The following is a 20,174-nucleotide window of genomic DNA, read 5'->3' as shown; positions in this document are numbered from 1 at the left end:
GAAACCCTAAACCTAAACCCCGAACCGAAACCCTGAAACCGAAACCCTAAACCCGAAACCCGAAACCAACCCAACCCTAAACCCTAACCCTAAACCCTAAACCGAAATCCAACCCTAAACCCTAACCCTAACCCAAACCTAAACCCTAAACCCTAAACCCTAAACCCTAAACCCTAAACCCTAAACCCTAAACCTAAACCCTAAACCCTAAACCCTAACCTAAACCCTAAACCCCTAACCCTAACCCCTAAACCCCTAACCCCTAAACCCCTAACCCTAAACCCTAAACCCTAAACCCTAAACCCTAAACCCTAAACCCTAAACCCTAAACCCTAAACCCTAAACCCTAAACCCTAAACCCTAACCCCTAAACCCTAAACCGAAAACCGAAAACCCTGAACCCTGAACCCGGAACCCGGAACCCGGAACCTTGAACCCTGAACCCTGAACCCGGAACCCCGAACCCCGAACCCGGAACCCCGAACCCCCGAACCCCCGACCCCTGAACCCCTGACCCCTGACCCCGAAACCCGAACCCCGAACCCCGAACCCCGAAACCCCCAACCCCAAACCCCAAACCCGAAACCCCTAACCCTAGACCCTAGACCCTAGACCCTAGACCCTCAACCCTCAACCCTCAACCCTGAACCCTGAACCCTCAACCCGAAACCCTGAACCCGAAACCCGAAACCCGAAACCCCCTAACCCTAAACCCTAAACCCTAAACCCCTAACCCCTAAACCCCGACCCCGAACCCGAAACCCGAAACCCGAAACCCTAAACCCTAAACCCTAAACCCGAAACCCGAAACCCGAAACCCTAAACCCTAAACCCCAAAACCCTAAACCCTAAACCCCTAACCCCTAAACCCTAACCCCTAACCCCTAACCCCGAACCCCGACCCCCGACCCCCGACCCCGAACCCCGAAACCCTAAACCCTAAACCCTAGGTTTTCATTTGGGGACCCAGCCTCAGCTTCAAAAAATTGGCATGGGTCCCAGACGTAGAGGGAGAAAGAGGCCAGTTCGGCAGGTTCTTCCAAGAAAGAATCCTCTTGAGTTGAATCCTTTTGAGGTGCTCTCGCATGGGCAGGATGCGGAGCCAGATCCTGTTGGATTAGATTGTGTTGATACGGATCCTCCGTGTGGTAATCTGGAAGATGCCGGTGCTGGGTCTTCTGGAAAAGATCAATTGGAGTCTGTTCTTGTTGAGGGTGTGATCCTCAGCGATGAGGTTATTGATGGAGGGTTACAGGTGGATGATTGTGTGGATGGTATTGGGGTACCGTCTACTTCTGAGTTGCCTGTGTTTGGTTCTCTGGGGCCTTGCACTTTGAATCACAGTAGTCATTCCATCCCCTCTGTTCCTTTGTCTCCTGATGATGCTTCCTCTGCGGTTGAGGAATTGGTTGCTAGGCAGGGACCTTCTGTCAGTGAGTTGGTCTTTCGGTTGGAATCTGCTGGAGATACTGATCAAGAATTTGATCGGCATTCTGAGTCGGGTGATGGCTGTAGGTCTGAAAGTCGTATTCTGGATGCGGATATGGGGCATATTAAGAAAAGGAAGGAGAATGCTTTTCATAGGTCGCGTAAAAACGACAGGGCGGTTCTGGTGCCCATTCTCCATGAATTTTCTCATATGGAATGTCATGGGGCTCCGGAGCTCGGAGTCTCAACAGAGGCTACATGCCCACGTTAAAGAAAAGAGAGTCAAGATCTTGGCTATTTTGGAACCCATGATTGATCTAGATGTTCGTTTTATGACTCGTCGTTTTGGTTTTTCTAGAGTTATATCGAACTCATCGGGTCATATCTGGGTTTTCTTTGCTGAGGATGTGATGGTTGAGTGTCTCCTTGATCACACTCAATTCCTTCACTTCAGGGTTTCTGCTAGTTTTTTGCCGACCACTGTGTTTTGTTCCTTTGTTTATGCTAAGTGTGACTACATTGAGCGTAGACAGCTTTGGACTTCTTTGCTTCAGGTTAAGCCTGATCAGGGTCCTTGGCTTGTTGGTGGCGACTTTAATGTAGTTAGGAATTCGTCGGAGTGTTTGGGTTCTTCTGGTGGGCGGTTGCTTCCCATGGAAGAATTTAATCACTTTATTTTGGATTCTGGGTTAGTGGATGCTGGTTTTGAGAGGTCTTCGTTCACGTGGACGAACAAGACCATTTGGAAGCGTCTTGATCGGGTTTTTGTGTCTGTTGATTGGGGTGACCATTTTCATTCTATTCGTGTGGAGCACCTCATTCGTACAGTCTCTGATCATTGTCCTCTTTTTGTGTCAGACCCGGTATTTGCTAGTGGACCGAGTTCTTTTCGCTTTCAGAGTATGTGGCTCAGGCACCACGGTTTTTTGCAGACGGTGAGGCTTAATTGGAATTTGCCGTGTCAATTGAATGGCATGCATCGTCTTTTTGTGAAATTGAAGCGCCTCAAGAGCCACCTGAAGTGGTGGAATAAGAGTGTTTTTGAGGATCTTTTTGCCAAACTTGCTGAGGCGGAGCAGGCTATCCGGGTTGCTGAGGCAGTTTGCGAGGCTGACCCTTCGGATTTGCATTGGACTAGTTTGTCCAATTGCAATGAAGACCTTGCTCGGGTTACTGCCATGGAGGCGGATTTTTGGCGGCAAAAAGCCGCTTGTAGGTGGTTAGAGGATGGTGAGAGAAACACCAAACTCTTCCACAATATGGTCAAGAAAAAACGGGTGGCAAATAAAATTTTCCGTATTTGGGATAATGGCTCTTGCCTTACTTCCCCTGATCTTATCCAGCAATCTGGAGCCGCCTTTTTTCAAAACCTGCTTACTGGGGATCCTTTTGTGCTTTCTTGCCCAGATTTTTCTGATTTCCCCTTGGTGATCTCGGATTTGGAGAACGACAATATTGCTGCCCCTCCTTCTTTGGAGGAGGTGCGGGCGACTGTTTTCTCCATACATCGTGATAGTGTGGCGGGGCCTGATGGTTTCTCTTCGGCTTTCTTTCAGCATTGCTGGGAGATTGTCCATCAGGATGTTTTGGATGCGGTTCTTGATTTCTTTCGGGGTAGTCCCATGCCACAGGGGTTTACTGCCACCACGATCACATTGATTCCCAAAGTCATGGGTGCTCAAGCTTGGTCGGACTTTCGTCCTATCAGCTTGTGTAATGTGACCAATAAGATCATTTCCAAACTATTATATTCTTGATTGAAGGTGGTGGCGGAGAGGCTTGTTTCGTGGAATCAGAGTGGCTTTGTTCCAGGGCGGGTGATTTCGGATAATATCCTCCTTGCTCAAGAGCTTACTCATAGTCTTTCTCTCCCCACCCGTGGTGGCAATGTTATTTTGAAATTGGATATGGCCAAAGCTTATGATAGGGTCCAATGGTCTTTTCTGTTGGATGTTTTGAGGCATTATGGCTTTTCAGAGCAGGTTGTGTCGATGATATCTGCCTGCATTTCTCATTGTCAATTTTCAGTTAATATCAATGGTTCACTCACCGGATTCTTTGGATCCACTAGGGGTCTCCGGCAGGGGGACCTTTTGTCTCCTCTTCTTTTCATTCTGGGGGCTGAGTACCTTTCGCGTGGGCTTGATCGTCTCTATCGTCAGTATCCTGCGATTAGGTACCGATCTGGTTGTGATCTCCCTCTTTCCACCTGGCTTATGCTGATGATATCATTATTTTTGCCACTGGTGGGACTCGTGAGATGAAAAGTCTCATGGATTTTTTGCATCACTATGAAAACTGCTCGGGGCAGTTGGTGAATGCATTTAAGAGCGTCATTATTTTGCCTCCGAGGTGTTCTGGTCGTACTCGTTCCCGTCTCCTTCGTATCACTGGGTTTGGGGAGGGTCATCTTCCTATCAAATACCTCGGAGTTCCTTTGTTTCGTGGGAATAGAGTTTGCTCTCTTTTTGATCCCCTTGTGCAGATGGTGAGTAAGAAGTTAGAGGGTTGGGAGCTTAAAACTCTTTCCCCGGGGAGTCGTATGACCCTCCTTAGGAGTGTTCTCCTTTCGGTTCCCCTTTACATGTTCCAGGTAGTCCAGCCACCTCTGGCAGTTATGGAGAGGCTCGAGAATGTTTTCAATGGTTTCTTGTGGGGGTCTAGACCCTTGGATAAGAAATGGCATTGGGCGAGGTGGTCTCGTGCATGTCTTCCTGTCTCTGAAGGGGGTCTTGGATTTCGCAGGCTCAAAGATATTGTGGAAAGCTTCTCCATTAAATTATGGTTTCGTTTTCGTCAAGGTTCATCCCTATGGGCCAAATTCATGATGAGAAAATACTGCCAGTTGGTGCATCCAGCTTGTGTTTCATCTGCGGGGTTCATTTCTCCCACTTGGCGTCGTTTGCTTAAGATTAGGCCTCGTGCTGAATCTGGCATTCGATGGAGAGTTGGGATGGGAGATGTTAATTTTTGGGATGATATATGGTGTGGGGATGTTCCATTATCTAGTCAGTTACCGGTTCGGGGGGATCGAGGTGTCTGTGTTTCTCACTTTATTTCAGATGGGGTTTGGGACTTTGATTTCCTCTGTTCAGTTGTTCCTCCCTCAGTTGCTGAGACTATTGCTTTGATCCCTATTGCATTGGGTGAGCCCGATTTGGCTATTTGGGTGCATAGTTCTGACGGTGTTTTTTCGCTGAAATCCGCCTGGGAGCTTGTCCGCCTGAGAGACCAAGTTTCTGATTTATTCACTCCTTGCTGGGGTAGTTGGCTGAGGCCTACTATGTCTTTCTTCCTATGGAGGTTTTGGCATCAATGGCTTCCAGTTGACGATGTTCTCCAGCGTCGTGGTTTCGAGTTGGCGTCTAAATGTCAGTGTTGTGAGATGCCTGAGACATTCACGCACATTTTCATTGACAGCCCTATTGCCAGATCTGTATGGCATTTTTTTGGGGCTGTTTTTCATGTCCGTATTCCCCTTACTAGTGATTTCAGACTCTTCCTCAGTGCTTGGAAGAGGCATCCGGGGTGGACACCTAGAGGCCACGTGAAGGAGTTTTTGCCTTTCATTGTTTTATGGTTTCTCTGGACAGCTAGGAATAATGCGAAACACCGTCATTTGCACATTTCTGGGGAGACTGTTAAGTCCCAGATTTTGTCCTATTTACGTCTCGCTCACGCTGCGTCTACTGTTAAGCCCATGCACTGGCGTGGTGTTTTGCATGCTGCGAGGTCGCTGGGGTTTTTCGTTGTTATGCGCAGGGTTCATAAAATGGCGATTGTCCGTTGGTTGAGACCGCCGATTGGGTGCTTCAAACTAAACGTGGATGGGAGTTCGAGAGGTAGTACTGGAGATTCTACTGTTGGTGGTGCTGTTCGTGACTCCTCTGGTCAGGTGCTGGTTTCTTTCAGTGAGTTCATTGGAGTTGGGACCAATATCCGGGCAGAACTTTGGGCTATTTGGAGGGGTCTTCTCATTTCTCCTGATCTTCATTTCTTCCCTCTTTGGATTGAGACTGATTCTCGTATATCTCTTCTTATACTTCGCTCCCGCCGGTGTACTTGGGGTCTTGAGCATATTGTTACACGGATTCTTTTGCTGATGAGGGGGCAGTCAGTTCATCTATCGCATATTTACCGGGAAGGGAATTCAGTGGCGGATGCCTTGGCGGCGAGGGCTCACTTACTCAGGAATTACACCTTAGAGTTAGGTCCTTCACTACCTAGTGATATCTCCATCCTTGCCCGTTCGGATCGTTCCGGGCTCCCTTACCTCAGATATAGATACTCTTAGCCATTTGTGCCCTTTCCTCTTTTTTGGATCTCTTTCTATATCACATCTGTCTGGATATTATATATATATATATATATATATATATATATATATATATATATATATATATGTATTTTATTGCAGGTATATTACTCTGGGAGTTTGATTGTCATTCTCATTTGCTCTGTGCTAGTGGGCCCAGACACTGGCACATGATGTGTTTGTCCTGGTTGGTTCCGGGTGGGCTACAACACCCTTTCTGTTTGTGCTTATATATGATTTATTCCTGGTTCTTGGCGGGCGTTTACTGCAGAGTTCTCCTTGCCCGCTACTTCCGTTCTTACATAGATGTTTGCTGGAGGTTGTGGTGGTTCAGAGGTTCTTTCTGGATGACCCTCTGCATTGTTGCGACTTTAGTCAGACTTATACTTCATGGGCTTTATCACTTTATTCGCTTGCTTCAGATGGTGGACATTTTTTGCTCTGGCTGGATTGCGATATACTTTTTGTTCTTTGATCGCCATTGTACAGTGACTTCCAGGCCAGGACTTCTTTTGACTGGTGGGCTTCATACGGTTATCAGATTCGATTTACCAGGGTGATAGCTTCCGGATGAGAGTTTTTGCTTGGCTTCTGTTTTCATCTCGCAGCTATCCTTTTGTCTTCCTCAGTATGTGGTCTTTAGCGCTGCTTGTATTTGTTTAGTTTGTCGCTCTTTAGTAGTATCCTGGGGTTAGTTTTGCGTTTGTCTTTACTTCCCTAGATTGCTTTGTTTTTCTAGTTTCTACTGCTTTAGCCTTTTTGAGGAGGTTTCGGTTTTTTCCACCTCTTCTTTTAGGTTTTTATTCTGTCTTCTGTATTTTGTTACTGTTTATTTTGTGGATATATACAGGTAGGGGTCTGCCTAACCCCCCCGCTTCCGACGGTGTTTTCCTGGAAAAAAAAAAACCTAAACCCTAAACCCAAAACCCAAAACCCAAAACCCTAAACCCGAAACCATCTGAGTCGGACATTTACAGTTTAGACATGATTCGATTTGCTTTTATGTATTTAGCGCTGCTCTTATATGTTCGTTTTTATTATGCGTTTTTCCTAGGGCTTACATTTTGGCCTTGTATTTGCCACCCTAGGTTTTATGTTTCTATGTTTTATGTGTTGTCAGACTAGCCTTTCGAGAGGTCTTGGTATAGTCCCCCTCTCTTTAGGCCTTACCTTGTATTTATTTTGTGTTTATATATACAGGTAGGGGTCCGCATAACCTCCCCGTTTCCAGCGGTGTTTTATTTTTTAAAAAAAAAAAAAAAACCCTAAACCCGAAACCCCAAACCCAAAACCCCAAACCCTAAACCCCAAACCCGAAACCCGAAACCCTAAATGAAACGTCTGCCCTTTTTCGTTTTCTTAAAAAGTGCTAGAAATTTTATTTTTTTAAACCTCACATAGCATCGGCTGAACCACAAAATATTTTTGACATTATTTTAAAAAATAAACATCCAACTGCCATTTAAAAATCCAAAGGAAAATATTTTAAAGCATAAATCGTCAAACATTTTATCAACCTAAAAATATTATTTGAAAAGTATAGCCTATACTATAACCTCTAAAAAATATCTCATAACATAAATAAAAGACATAAAGATATCTTTAACATTACTTAAAATCATAAATAATAACTAGTGCGGAAAACTAGCTTCGGTCCTCGGGTTCTGTGCACCTTCAGTCCAGTCAAGTCAACCATCAAGACCTCCATTATCATATTCATAATCAATATAACCTGCATCAATCACACCTAGTGAGTCTAAAGACTCAACACGTCATATTCTTGATAACGAGTAATACATAATATAGTTAACATATAACAGTGAAAAATACTTGTACTTAAAAATATCGTTTTCATGAAGATGCATAAACTTAAAACATAACATTTTTCCTAAACATTTTCATGATGCATAAAAACATTTTCGTAAAAAAACATTCACATATTCGTATTCATATTCACATGCATATCCATATTCGTATTCATGTTCATGTTCGTGTTTGTTGAATTCAGATCGTGATTGTGACTCGTAATCTTAAACGTATTGGGCGATGGATCCATCTACATGTAACCACAGTACTGGGCGGCGGGGGACACCAGCAACACTCTCACCGGTCAATTGGGCCCTGGCCTACGTATTAACATATTCGTGTCATTGGAAATACGATCGTCGGGGCTCCCTCTGGGGCCTTTTCCCATAAATGGGCTGCCTCTGGGGCCTTCTCCCCTCACGATATCTCCAATCATATTATCGTATTCGTATTCGTATCAACGGAAACACGATCGTCGGGCTCCCACTGGGACCATAACCCTCACGATATTTCCAACATATTGCAGTAGTCACAATCCCTTCACGTCCTTCAACATGTTATCATCACTTAATAAAAACATGCATATAATATTATTTTTATTTTGAAACCAAGCATGCAACATGTCTTTTAAATGCCCATATTTAAATCGTAAAAATCATAGACTTAACATATTAAAAATCATAAACATCCATGAACATTTTAAAATAAACATTTTACATCATAAATGTTTAAAATAAACATAAACATTTAAAATAAACATTTTAGCATATTAAATCATAATACATTAAACATATTAACGTCTTAAAAATCCATAAACATATAATATTGACATATTATCATGTAAACATCCATAATTATTGAAAATGATCATATTTGCATATAAAACAGCATTACGGACACTGCCATGACGTTTACTAATTTTTAGATGTAAAAAGACCGTTTTACCCCTAGACGTAAAATTCCACATTTTTGACATTTTCTTAATTTCATTGACTCTAACATGTCCTAAATAATTATTTAAGCTTACATGAATTTTTCCATAATTTTATTTAGCTTAATTTGATGAATTTTAATTTAATCTTTAAATGTGACGTATTCATGCGTTTTAATCCCGAATTAAACCAAACTTTCATATAAAATTCTCAAATTAAAAAATTAGACTTCTAATAATTATTTAAGCGTAACCCCAATTTTTCATAATTTTATAAGGCATAAAACTAGGCTTTTCAATTAACTCGCTAATTGACGTTTCGTGCGGCGATTAAATTCCGAATAAATCCAAAACTCGTTATTTTGATTCCAAATTTTTAACATAACCTTTTTATGATTTATTCTACCCTTCCAAGTTATGAGCCACCCCCGTGGACCCTTGGATCAAATTTTCCTTCTTATTTTCGAAATATGACCCTTCGACGAACACACCGAGACATCTCCCAATTTACTCGAGCCACGCCCGAGCCACCTCGATCCAAAACCTAGCCAACCCATCTAGGGACCCTACTGTGCAAGCCCAGCCCGTGAAACATGCCCCCAAATCGCTCAAACTCGCCTGAACCGAAGCATCAATTCTGTGCACTGTAGTGTGTGTGTTTCTTGCAACTCTATGACTCCTAACCCAACTAGGACTCCTCCAGCCAAGCCACCACCGAGCCCACACAACCCTAACCTTCCCTAGACCACGGCCAGCCCCTACCCAGACCAACCCATGCCCTGGAACGCGTGCAGGAGCCGCCCGAAGCCAACAGCAGATGCTCGCTGTGTTTTTTTTGTTCTCTCACGGGTTCCCTTTTCCCTTCGAGCCAGCAGCGACCCGAGCCACTCCAGACCCTACCTAGCCCTCGAACCTGACCCTGGCCAAGCACCCAACAAGTCCTGGCCGAGCCACAGCCCCCATGCAAAACCACCGAACTCTTGCGCCATAACAAGCACACAAAGTTTGAAGAAAAACTCACGGTCCCAGCTTTATGTTCCTGCTTTTGTGCAGCCATTAGTTAATTTTGTGTGCTATTCTAGACCTTTAAACTTGTTGAAATACATGCTTATTCATATCCTAATTCATGGCAGCCCCTTAAACATCATATAAACATGATTTTGAATCCACAAACAAGAGTTAAACACATGCATATGAATAGTTGCGAAAATTGTGAATTGTGTGAGTTATTTTCATGCAATTTCATAAACAATTATGTAATATGGTGTGATGATTAGTAAACGGAGAATATGGTGTGCCTTTGCGTTTAAAACGCACGAAAAACCGTTGACGATTGCGAAGAACGGCGACGACGGGACCTTGGCTAGAATCCCTTAGCAATTCTCGAATTTTTGCCTCAATAATTAAGCATGTGTGTGCCGTGTATTGGTGAGGAGATTTTCTGAAATTGAGGAGTGTGTGGCCGTGTATATGTGATGCTAGGGTAGGTTAATTAACATATTAAATAGTTAATTAATCCTTAAACAAGCTTAGGCCCATTAGATAGTTAATTAGGCTCAATTAAGCTTATTAGTGCTAAATTAGAATATTAAAATTAGTTTTGTTTAAATAAGTTTGTGAATTTATTAGCCGGGTTGCCAAAACGTTCGTATTTTTGTTAAAAATCCAACACCGATAAAATTACGCCCCGGCGTATAAAATCACCTCAAACCCTCTTATTTTCAAAAATACTAAAAAAGCATCACCCATATTTTTAAATAATAAAAACAACTATTTAATAAAAATCATTTTACGTTTTTCAGCCTTCGGTCCCCGTTCCTCGATCGCAACTCGAATAACATTTTAATGCAACCATTTTGAAAAATATATTTTAAACATATAAATATGCACAACATAATTAATTAATACAATTAAAACATTAAATTAAAATACAAAGAATTTAATAACTTGAGCGCATGTGGTTCACGTGAACTTTAAAATTTTCGGGACGTTACACTAAACCCTAAACCCTAAACCCCAAACCCCAAACCCTAAACCTAAAACCAACCCAGAAAAATGCTCTCTACCCAAAAAAAACCCTCCCAAAAACCCAAAAATCGCCCCTTAGCTCTGCCCCGTCGCCATGCCGCCGCCGCCGCCGCCAGGTTTCCGGCCGGTTCACCACTCCACAAGATTCGCCTCTTCTCAACGACCAACATATCAAAATTTCAGCCCCTTCGGTTACCGTTTGCCCGTCGGAATCGTCCCTTAACATTCCGCAAATTCCGGTCACTTCTGCGTCGCCGGTCTCCGTCGTTCCTTTTGGCGTCGCACATGTATCATTCAATTCGCCTCTCCAAGGCGATCCTTGTGTCCAAAAATCAGCCGAAATGGTGTCCATTTGCCCCCCGATTTCATGCCTCAAAGATTCGACGTTACTGTTCACCGAAAATCCGATCACAATTTCTTCGATTCCGGCCGATTCATGCATTATTAGTTCAATCCAAGGCCCGATCTATGATGCCCAGTCAAAGACGATCCCGATGGCACCGGATTCAACCCCAAATCCGTTCACCGTCGACGGCAATTTTAGATCTACGATTTCTGTGCTCCCGGCGAGAATTCCGTCCCATTCAAGTCCAAATTCCGGCGCCGATCCGGCGTTTTTTTTCAATTCCTCTGGCCCAGCTCTTCGTCCAGTCATGGGTAGGATATTGCCGGGTTCAATTTCCGGTTTCCGGCCACCGGTCGGAAACCCCCAATTTCTAGGGCTAAATCGAATTTCTTCCACTTCTTTGGTTAAATCGGACTCTCCAATGCCCGAGTCTGCTCGAATTGGTTCCGGTTCTGGGCTCCCCACACCGTCGCCGATCCATGGTGGTGCTCCGATTGGTGACTCACGAGTCAACTCGGTTGAGTCAACTCACCGAGTTGACCGATTGAACTCGGCAGTCAAAGTTGCTGATGCAGTGGTCAAGCCAGGTATGCGTGTTCCTACTCCACTTACTGTGTCTTTCGCGATATTCTGGCTCCGCCGTCCCCTCGCACGGCCAAGAAAAGTTTTGATGATTTGCATAGTTCAATTGAAGAAATGCCTATGCCGACGCTTAGGAATGGAATACCGGGTATTCTGTTCCCGGGCGAGGTTATTTCTTCCCTGGCAGAACCTTTTAAATTTGCTTTGATCGGGAAAATTTCCGGTAATAGATCTCTAGTTCCTAATTCTAGGATTTCTGCGGCTTTCGCTAAGTTGGGGCTAGTTAGATCTTTTGATTTGAAGTTCATGCCTAGAGGTTTTCTTGTTCTTACCTTGGCTTGTGAAGAAGATTATGCTTTCTTTTGAACAAAAGGGTTATGCAGGTGGGCCCTCTGTCGGTCCGCTTTTCTAAGTGGACGCCAGAGTTTAATCTTCAGGAGGAGTCACCCATTGCACCTGTTTGGATCCGTTTCCCGGGTCTTCCCCTTCATTTGTTTTCTAAGCAAAGTCTCTTTGCTTTGGCTAAAATTGTGGGGAAACCCGTGAAAATGGATGATCATACTGCAGACTCTACTCGGGGTGCTTTTGCTCGAGTATGTGTTGAAATTAATGTGCTGGAACCGCTAGTCAAAAAAGTTTGGGTGGGTTGGGGTGTTCATGCTCAAGAAATTGAAGTCATTTATGAGCGCATCCCCAGATACTGCACGGATTGCAAAATGCTGGGTCATTCGACCAGTGTTTGTTATTCCCATGGCAAAAACCCAAAACCCGTTCGTCCTAAGCCTGCTGACCGTGCTCCTGGTCAGTCTCCCACTTCTACAGAGCCTGCCCGACCAGGGGGTGTTGCTCATGGTTTTAATTTGGGGACCCAGCCTCAGCTTCAGAAAACTGGCACGGGTCCCTAGACGTAGAGGGAGAAAGAGGCCAGTTCGGCAGGTTCTTCAAAGAAAAAATCCTCTTGAGTTGAATCCTTTTGAGGTGCTCTCGCATGGGCAGGATGCGGAGCCTGATCCTGTTGGATTAGATTGTGTTGATACGGATCTTCCATGTGGTAATCTGGAGGATGACGGTGTTGGGCCTTCTGGAAAGGATCAATTGAAGTCTGTTTTTGTTGAGGGTGTGATCCTCAGTGATGAGGTTATTGATGGAGGGTCACAGTTGGATGATTGTGTGGATGGTATTGGGGTACCGTCTACTTCTGGGTTGCCTGTGTTTGGTTCTCTAGGGCCTTGCATTTTGAATCACAGTAGTCATTCCATCCCCTCTGTTCCTTTGTCTCCTGATGATGCTTCCTCTGCGGTTGAGGAATTGGTTGCTAGGCAGGGACCTTCTGTCAGTGAGTTGGTCTTCCGGCTGGAATCTGCTGGAGATACTGATCATGAATTTGATCGGCATTCTGAGTCGGGTGATGGCTGTAGGTCTGATAGTCGTATTCTGGATGCTGATATGGGGGATATTAAGAAAAGGAAGGAGAATGCTTTTCATAGGTCGCGTAAAAAGCGACAGGACGGTTCTGGTGCCCATTCTCCATGAATTTTCTCATATGGAATATCAGGGGGCTCCGGAGCTCGGAGTCTCAACAAAGGCTTCATGCCTATGTTAAAGAAAAGAGAGTCAAGATCTTGGCTATTTTGGAACCCATGATTGATCTGGATGTTCGATTTATGACTCGTCGTTTTGGTTTTTCTCGAGTTATATCGAATTCCTCGGGTCATATCTGGGTTTTCTTTGCATGAGGATATGATGGTTGAGTGTCTCCTTGATCACACTCAATTCCTTCACTTCCGGGTTTCTGCTAGTTTTTTGCCGACCACTGTCTTTTGCTCCTTTGTTTATGCTAAGTGTGACTACATTGAGCGCAGACAGCTCTGGACTTCTTTGCTTCAGGTTAAGCCTGATCAGGGTCCTTGGCTTGTTGGTGGCGACTTTAATGTAGTTAGAAATTCGTCAGAGTGTTTGGGTTCTTCTGGTGGGCGGTAACTTCCCATGGAAGAATTTAATCATTTTATTTTGGATTCTGGGTTAGTGGATGCTGGTTTTGAGGGGTCTTCGTTCACGTGGACGAACAAGACCATTTGGAAGCGTCTTGATCGGGTTTTTGTGTATGTTGATTGGGGTGAACATTTTCATTCTATTCGTGTGGAGCACCTCATTCGTACAGTCTCTGATCATTGTCCTCTTTTTGTGTCAGTCCCGGTATTTGCTAGTGGGCCGAGTTCTTTTCGCTTTCAGAGCATGTGGCTCAGGCACCATGGTTTTTTGCAGACGGTGCGGCTTAATTGGAATTTGCCGTGTCATTTGAAAGGCATGCACCGTCTTTTTGTGAAATTGAAGCGCCTCAAGAGCCATCTGAAGTGGTGGAATAAGAGTGTTTTTGGTGATCTTTTTGCCAAACTTGCTGAGGTGGAGCAGGCTGTCCGGGTTGCTGAGGCAGTTTGCGAGGATGACCCTTCGGATTTGCATTGGACTAGTTTGTCCAATTGCAATGCTGATCTTGCTCGGGTTACCGCCATGGAGGCGGATTTTTGGCGGCAAAAAGCCGCTTGTAGGTGGTTAGAGGATGGTGAGAGGAACACCAAACTCTTCCACAATATGGTTAAGAAAAAACGGATGGCTAATAAAATTTCCGTATTTGGGATAATGGCTCTTGCCTTACTTCCCCTCTGATCTTATTCAGCAGTCTGGGGCCGCTTTTTTTCAAAACCTGCTTACTGGGGATCCTTTTGTGCTTTCTTGCCCAGATTTTTCTGATTTCCCCTTGGTGATCTCGGATATGGAGAACGCCAATATTGCTGCCCCCCTTCTTTGGAGGAGGTGCGGGCTACTGTTTTCTCCATACATCGTGATAGTGTGGCGGGGCCTGATGGTTTCTCTTCGGCCTTCTTTCAGCATTGCTGGGAGATTGTCCATCAGGATGTTTTGGATGCGGTTCTTGATTTCTTTCGGGGTAGTCCCATGCCACAGGGGTTCACTGCCACCACGATCACATTGATTCCCAAAGTCATGGGTGCTCAGGCTTGGTCGGACTTTCGTCCTATCAGCTTGTGTAATGTGACCAATAAGATTATTTCCAAACTTTTATATTCTCGACTGAAGGTGGTGGCGGAGAGGCTTGTTTCGTGGAATCAGAGTGGCTTTGTTCCAGGGAGGGTGATTTCGGATAATATCCTCCTGGCTCAAGAGCTTACTCATAGTCTTTCTCTTCCCACCCGTGGTGGCAATGTTATTTTGAAATTGGATATGGCCAAAGCCTATGATAGGGTCCAATGGTCTTTTCTGTTGGATGTTTTGAGGCATTATGGCTTTTCCGAGCAGGTAGTGTCGATGATATCTGCCTGCATTTCTCATTGCCAATTTTCAGTTAATATCAATGGCTCTCTCACTGGATTCTTTGGATCCACTAGGGGTCTCCGGCAGGGCGACCCTTTGTCCCCACTTCTTTTCATTCTGGGGGCTGAGTACCTTTCGTGTGGTCTTGATCGTCTTTATCGTCATCATCCTGCGATTAGGTACCGATCTGGTTGTGATCTCCTTATTTCCCACCTGGTCTATGCTGATGATATCATTATTTTTGCCAATGGTGGGAATCGTAAGATGAACAGTCTCATGGACTTTTTGCATCACTATGAAAACTGCTCGGGGCAGTTGGTGAATGCAGTTAAGAGCGTTATTATTTTGCCTCCGAGGTGTTCTGGTCGTTCACGTTCCCGTCTCCTTCGTATCACTGGGTTTGGGGAGGGTCATCTTCCTATCAAATACCTCGGAGTTCCTTTGTTTCGTGGGAATAGAGTTTGCTCTCTTTTTGATCCCCTTGTGCAGATGGTGCGTAAGAAATTGGAGGGCTGAGAGCTTAAAACTCTTTCCCCGGGGAGCCGTATGACCCTCCTTAGGAGTGTACTTCTTTCGGTTCCCATTTACATGTTCCAGGTAGTCCAGCCACCTCTGGCAGTTATGGAGAGGCTTGAGAATGTTTTCAATGGTTTTCTGTGGGGATCCAGATCCTTGGATAAGAAATGGCATTGGGCGAGGTGGTCTCGTGCATATCTTCCTGTCTCTGAAGGGGGTCTTGGATTTCGCAGGCTCAAAGATATTGTGGAAAGCTTCTCCATTAAGTTATGGTTTCGTTTTCGTCAAGGTTCATCTCTATGGGCCAAATTCATGATGAGAAAATACTGCCAGTTGGTGCATCCAGCTTATGTCTCATCTGCTGGGTTCATTTCTCCCACTTGGCATCGTTTGCTTAAGATTAGGCCTCGTGCTGAATCTGGCATTCGATGGAGAATTGGGATGGGAGACGTTAATTTTTGGAATGACATCTGGTGTGGGGATGTTCCATTATCTAGTCAGGTTCTGGTTAGGGGGGATCGAGGTGTCTGTGTTTCTCACTTTCTTTCAGATGGGGCTTGGGATTTTGACCTCCTCTGCTCAGTTGTCCCTCCCTCTGTTGCTGAGACTATTACTCTGATTCCTATTGCATCGGGGGAACCCGATTTGGCTATTTGGGTGCATAGTTCTGACGGTGTTTTTTCGCTGAAATCCGCCTGGGAGCTTGTCCGCTTGAGAGACCAAGTTTCTGATATCTTAACTCCTTGCTGGGGCCGTTGGCTGAGGCCTACTATGTCTTTCTTCCTCTGGAGGTTTTGGCATCAATGGCTTCTAGTTGACGATGTGCTCCAGCGTCGTGGCTTCGAGCTGGCGTCTAAATGTCAGTGCTGTGAGAGGGAGGCCCGAGACATTCACGCACATTTTCATTGATAGCCCTCTTGCCAGGTCTGTATGGCATTACTTTGGGGCTGTTTTTCATGTCCGTATTCCCCTTACCAGTGATGTGGCGGATGCCTTGGCGGCGAGGGCCCATACTTTTAGGCAGTATACCTTAGAGTTAGGTCCTTCCCTACCTCCAGACATCTCCATCCTTGCTAGATCTGATCGTTCTGGGCTTCCATACCTCAGAAACAGATCATCTTAGCCATTTGCAGCCCCTTCTTTTTTTGGATCTATTTCTTTATGATCTCTGGTTATATATCTATTTATATATATATATATATATATATATATATATATATATATTTTATTGCAGGTTAGTTTTATTGGAGGTTGTTTTTCACTTCCATATAGTCTGTGCAAGTGGGTCCAGACACTTGCACATGATGTGTTTATACTTGTTTGCTCCGAGTGGGTTTCGGATCTATTTCTGTTGGTGCTTTCCTCTGGCACATTCATGATCCCTGGCGGGCGTTTACTGCTTGTTCTCTTTCGCCGCCGTATTAGTTTTTGTAGAGGTGTTTGCTGGATGTCATGGTGGATTCATGGGGTGCTTTCTTCAGGATCCTCTGCTTTTTATACCATGCTCGTCAGACTCCTACTTCATGGGATCGAGCTCTCTGCACTTTTGATTCAGATGCTGGATATCTTTTGTCCTGGCGGGATTGTGATCTATATTTTGATCTGTAATCGCCATTGTATATTGACTTCCTGGCCAGACTTTCTTTTGCCTAGTGGGTGTGGTACTGTTGTTAGCTACCAGATGATATTTCTATTGACAGATTGGACTCTTCAGGATGATAGTTTCGGGATGAGAGCTTTTGCATGGATTCTGCGATCATCTCGTCGTTATCATTTTGATTTCCTCAGCTGGTTGTTCATAGTGTTCTTTGTATTGGATTAGCAGTTGTTGCATATTGATAGCCTCCTAGGGTCGTTTTGCTTTTGTATTTCCTTCCCTAGGTTGCTTTGTTTTTATGTTCCTACTGTTTTAGCCTTTTTGGGGAGGTTTGGTCTTTTCCACCTCCTCTTTTAGGTTTTCTTTAAAAAAAAACCCTAAACCCTAAACCCTAAACCCTAACCCGAAACCCCTAAACCCTAACCCCTAAACCCTAACCCTAACTGAAACTGTAGGTGTCTATGCTTGGTATTCGAACTTGATTGACGATCTTGTGCAGTTTTAATTCTCTTCTTGATCAGTTCCAATTGGTCAATCGCTTGTTGCACTAATTCAGGTCCTTGAACTTGTCGTTTTCCTACTTCGTCCCTAAACAATGGAGTGCGACAACGTCTACCATACAACGTCTCCATTGTTTAGGGACGAAGTAGGAAAACGACAAGGTCAAGGACCTGAATTAGTGCAACAAGCGATTGACCAATTGGAACTGATCAAGAAGAGAATTAAAACTGCACAAGATCGTCAATCAAGTTCGAATACCAAGCATAGACACCTACAGTTTCAGTTAGGGGAAAAAGTTTTACTTAAAGTTTCATCATTCCACAGAGTGATGAGATTTGGACTGAAGGGAAAATTAGCCCCAAGATTCATCGGACCTTTCAAGATCTTGGAATGTGTTGGAAATTAGGCGTATCGATTGGCTTTAATGCCGTATCTGTCCAGCATTCATACTGTCTTTCATGTATCGTTGGTACGACAGTATCTAGCAGATGAATCGCACGTTCTTTATCTGACAGATGTTCAACGTGAAGAAGACTTGATTTATGTCGAGCAACTGTTTTTAATTCTGGGTAGAAAAGATAAGAAGCTCATAAACAAGACCATTTCACTTGTTCTAGTGCAATGGTAATGCCGAGGTACTGCAGAGACGACTTGGGAATTAAAGATTCGTATGCGCTTAGAGTATCCACATTTGTTTTGAGTTGTATCTTTGTAATCACGAGTTGTATTTTATTCAGTTGTATTGTACTTCAGTTCTATTTTGAGGACGAAATCATTGTAAGGAGGGGAGGATGTAATTACCTCAATCCTTATTTTGAAAGAAGTGCTAATTAAGAGATTACTAAAGAGATGTTAATTAAGCATTATTAAGGAATTGATAATTCGGGATCAACCTGTTGGGATACACCGAATTAAAATGGACAACCCAATCTATTTCAAATTACATTATCACAATCTAACTAGACGAATGAGACTCTAACACGTGGTAAATAAGATTGATTTCACATCTTCTGATCTAGTCCGGATGCAGCCTATAAATGAAAGTTGATTTCATTTGTTTTCCACCGCTTCCTTCAGCTACTCTCTCTCGAGTTTTATCCATATACCTCAGGTTTTCTAGCTAGTTTCTTGGATAGTATGGTGTCGAAAAGTTTCAGAGCTAGTATTGACTCAAGGAGGGGTCGTGAACTGGGACGCAGATCGAGACATCATTAGCGGACTGATGACGGACACATGTATAATCTTAAAGCCTTAAATAGTGATTTAAGGATCGTTAGGAACAACTTTGAAGCATGTTTGCTAATTCAGGATCTGGCTTGATAATAATTTCATTATGTTGGTATTGTCTAGGTTCAGACGATTAAGCTTTCTATCATATTGTTTTAGTGAGGATACGTGATGTACTGACTGAGATATACAAGTGTAGTATACACACTTATATGTTGCATGATACATGTCCTACTATTTTGTCATATTATACATGACATATCGTGTTGGACATTATATCTTTTGGGATATACCTCGTTTGTTAAGGCCGCTCAACCCTGTTATGTATTGTGTATGGTTGGGAATCAAAAGCTACAGTGACCGACGGGACTCGCGGGCTCTGATGATCTTGAACATTGTAGTTTCACGTCTTGATAATGAGTGTGGGAGTCAAAACATGTCTAAGGAAGATCAGATACTACACACTCAAGCTCCCTATAATGAGCATGAGATTCTTGAACTGATTCTTGATATCCAAGCATACTGCATTTCACATGCAACATTTCAGTTTGTATACTCATATATTCTCGTACTAGTCTTATCGCTCACGTTCTTGTTTTCATCTTGAGCACCCCATTCCACGAGATAGGAGTTAGGTTAGACGGTTCGTACGACCACGGCAGTGATTATAGCAGTTGGGTTTTCGATGATGATCTAGTGGAGGTTTTATTTGGTTTATCATATTCTCGTGCATGATTATGTTTTAGATATGATTGTGTTAATGTTTAAGACTGAGATTATTGTTCTGTTTTCATTTGGGTTGTAAGATGATTAAGTTATCTTCCACTATTTAATTGTTGTTATCAAGTTTAAATTTTGCATGTTTATTAGTCTGTTTAGTAGTGGCTCCGGTAAGGACGCTACAAAGACTCCCATCCACAGCTCTACTCAGTCATCGCCCTCGATGAAATGTGCCCCTCTAGCTCAGTCATGTGCCAAGGAGATGGAAATAGAGGAGGAGGATGACGTTAACTTCGCTGACTGTGCGGAGGACCCAGGATCCCCGCAGGTCGGTGTTCCCCTGGTTGTGGATCTGATCCCTATTTGTGTCGAGAATCATAGCAGTAATTCCATCCCTTTTAGTCCTTTTGTTCATGTTGATGTCTCCTCGAAGCTTCTCGAGGATTTAGTTGTTCAACAGGGATTAGTCTCCTCCGAGATTAGTCTTTTGGTTTCTGAATCTAATCGGGATCATACTATCGGCTCACCCCGAGAGTCTGCTTCTTTCAATGGTCGGGTCGATCTCGATAGAGACCTCGACATGGTACACCCCAGTAAAAAAAGGTCAGCTGCCCAGGGAATTTGATAAGGCAGTTGAGAAATGGTACCCTTATCGTGGTTGTTCCTCATGAATTGCCTCATTTGGAACATTAGAAGCCTCGGGAACCCGGAATCCCAACAGAGGCTTCATGCCTATGTTAAGCAACACCGTATCAAAGTCCTGGCCATCCTCGAGCCAATGATCCAGCTTGATCAGCGTTTCATTACTCGTAGGTTAGGATTTTGTAGTGTCCTTTCTAATCTTTCT

General features: G+C 43.9%; 1 protein-coding gene across 1 annotated transcript; it reads left to right on the top strand.

Moving 5' to 3' along the window:
* Nucleotides 1-13,179: 13,179 nt before the first annotated feature.
* Nucleotides 13,180-16,191, top strand: LOC140811383 (uncharacterized). Its single transcript, XM_073169224.1, has 4 exons — nt 13,180-13,405; nt 13,463-13,999; nt 14,216-15,258; nt 15,364-16,191. The coding sequence occupies exons 1-4, from the start codon at nt 13,180-13,182 to the stop codon at nt 16,189-16,191; spliced, it is 2,634 nt and encodes an 877-aa protein (XP_073025325.1).
* The last annotated feature ends 3,983 nt before the right edge of the window (nt 16,192-20,174 follow it).

This window comes from Primulina eburnea, chromosome 14 (assembly GCF_022965805.1).
Source record: "Primulina eburnea isolate SZY01 chromosome 14, ASM2296580v1, whole genome shotgun sequence".
NCBI lineage: Eukaryota > Viridiplantae > Streptophyta > Magnoliopsida > Lamiales > Gesneriaceae > Primulina > Primulina eburnea.
This window is presented reverse-complemented; position numbering and strand designations above follow the sequence as displayed.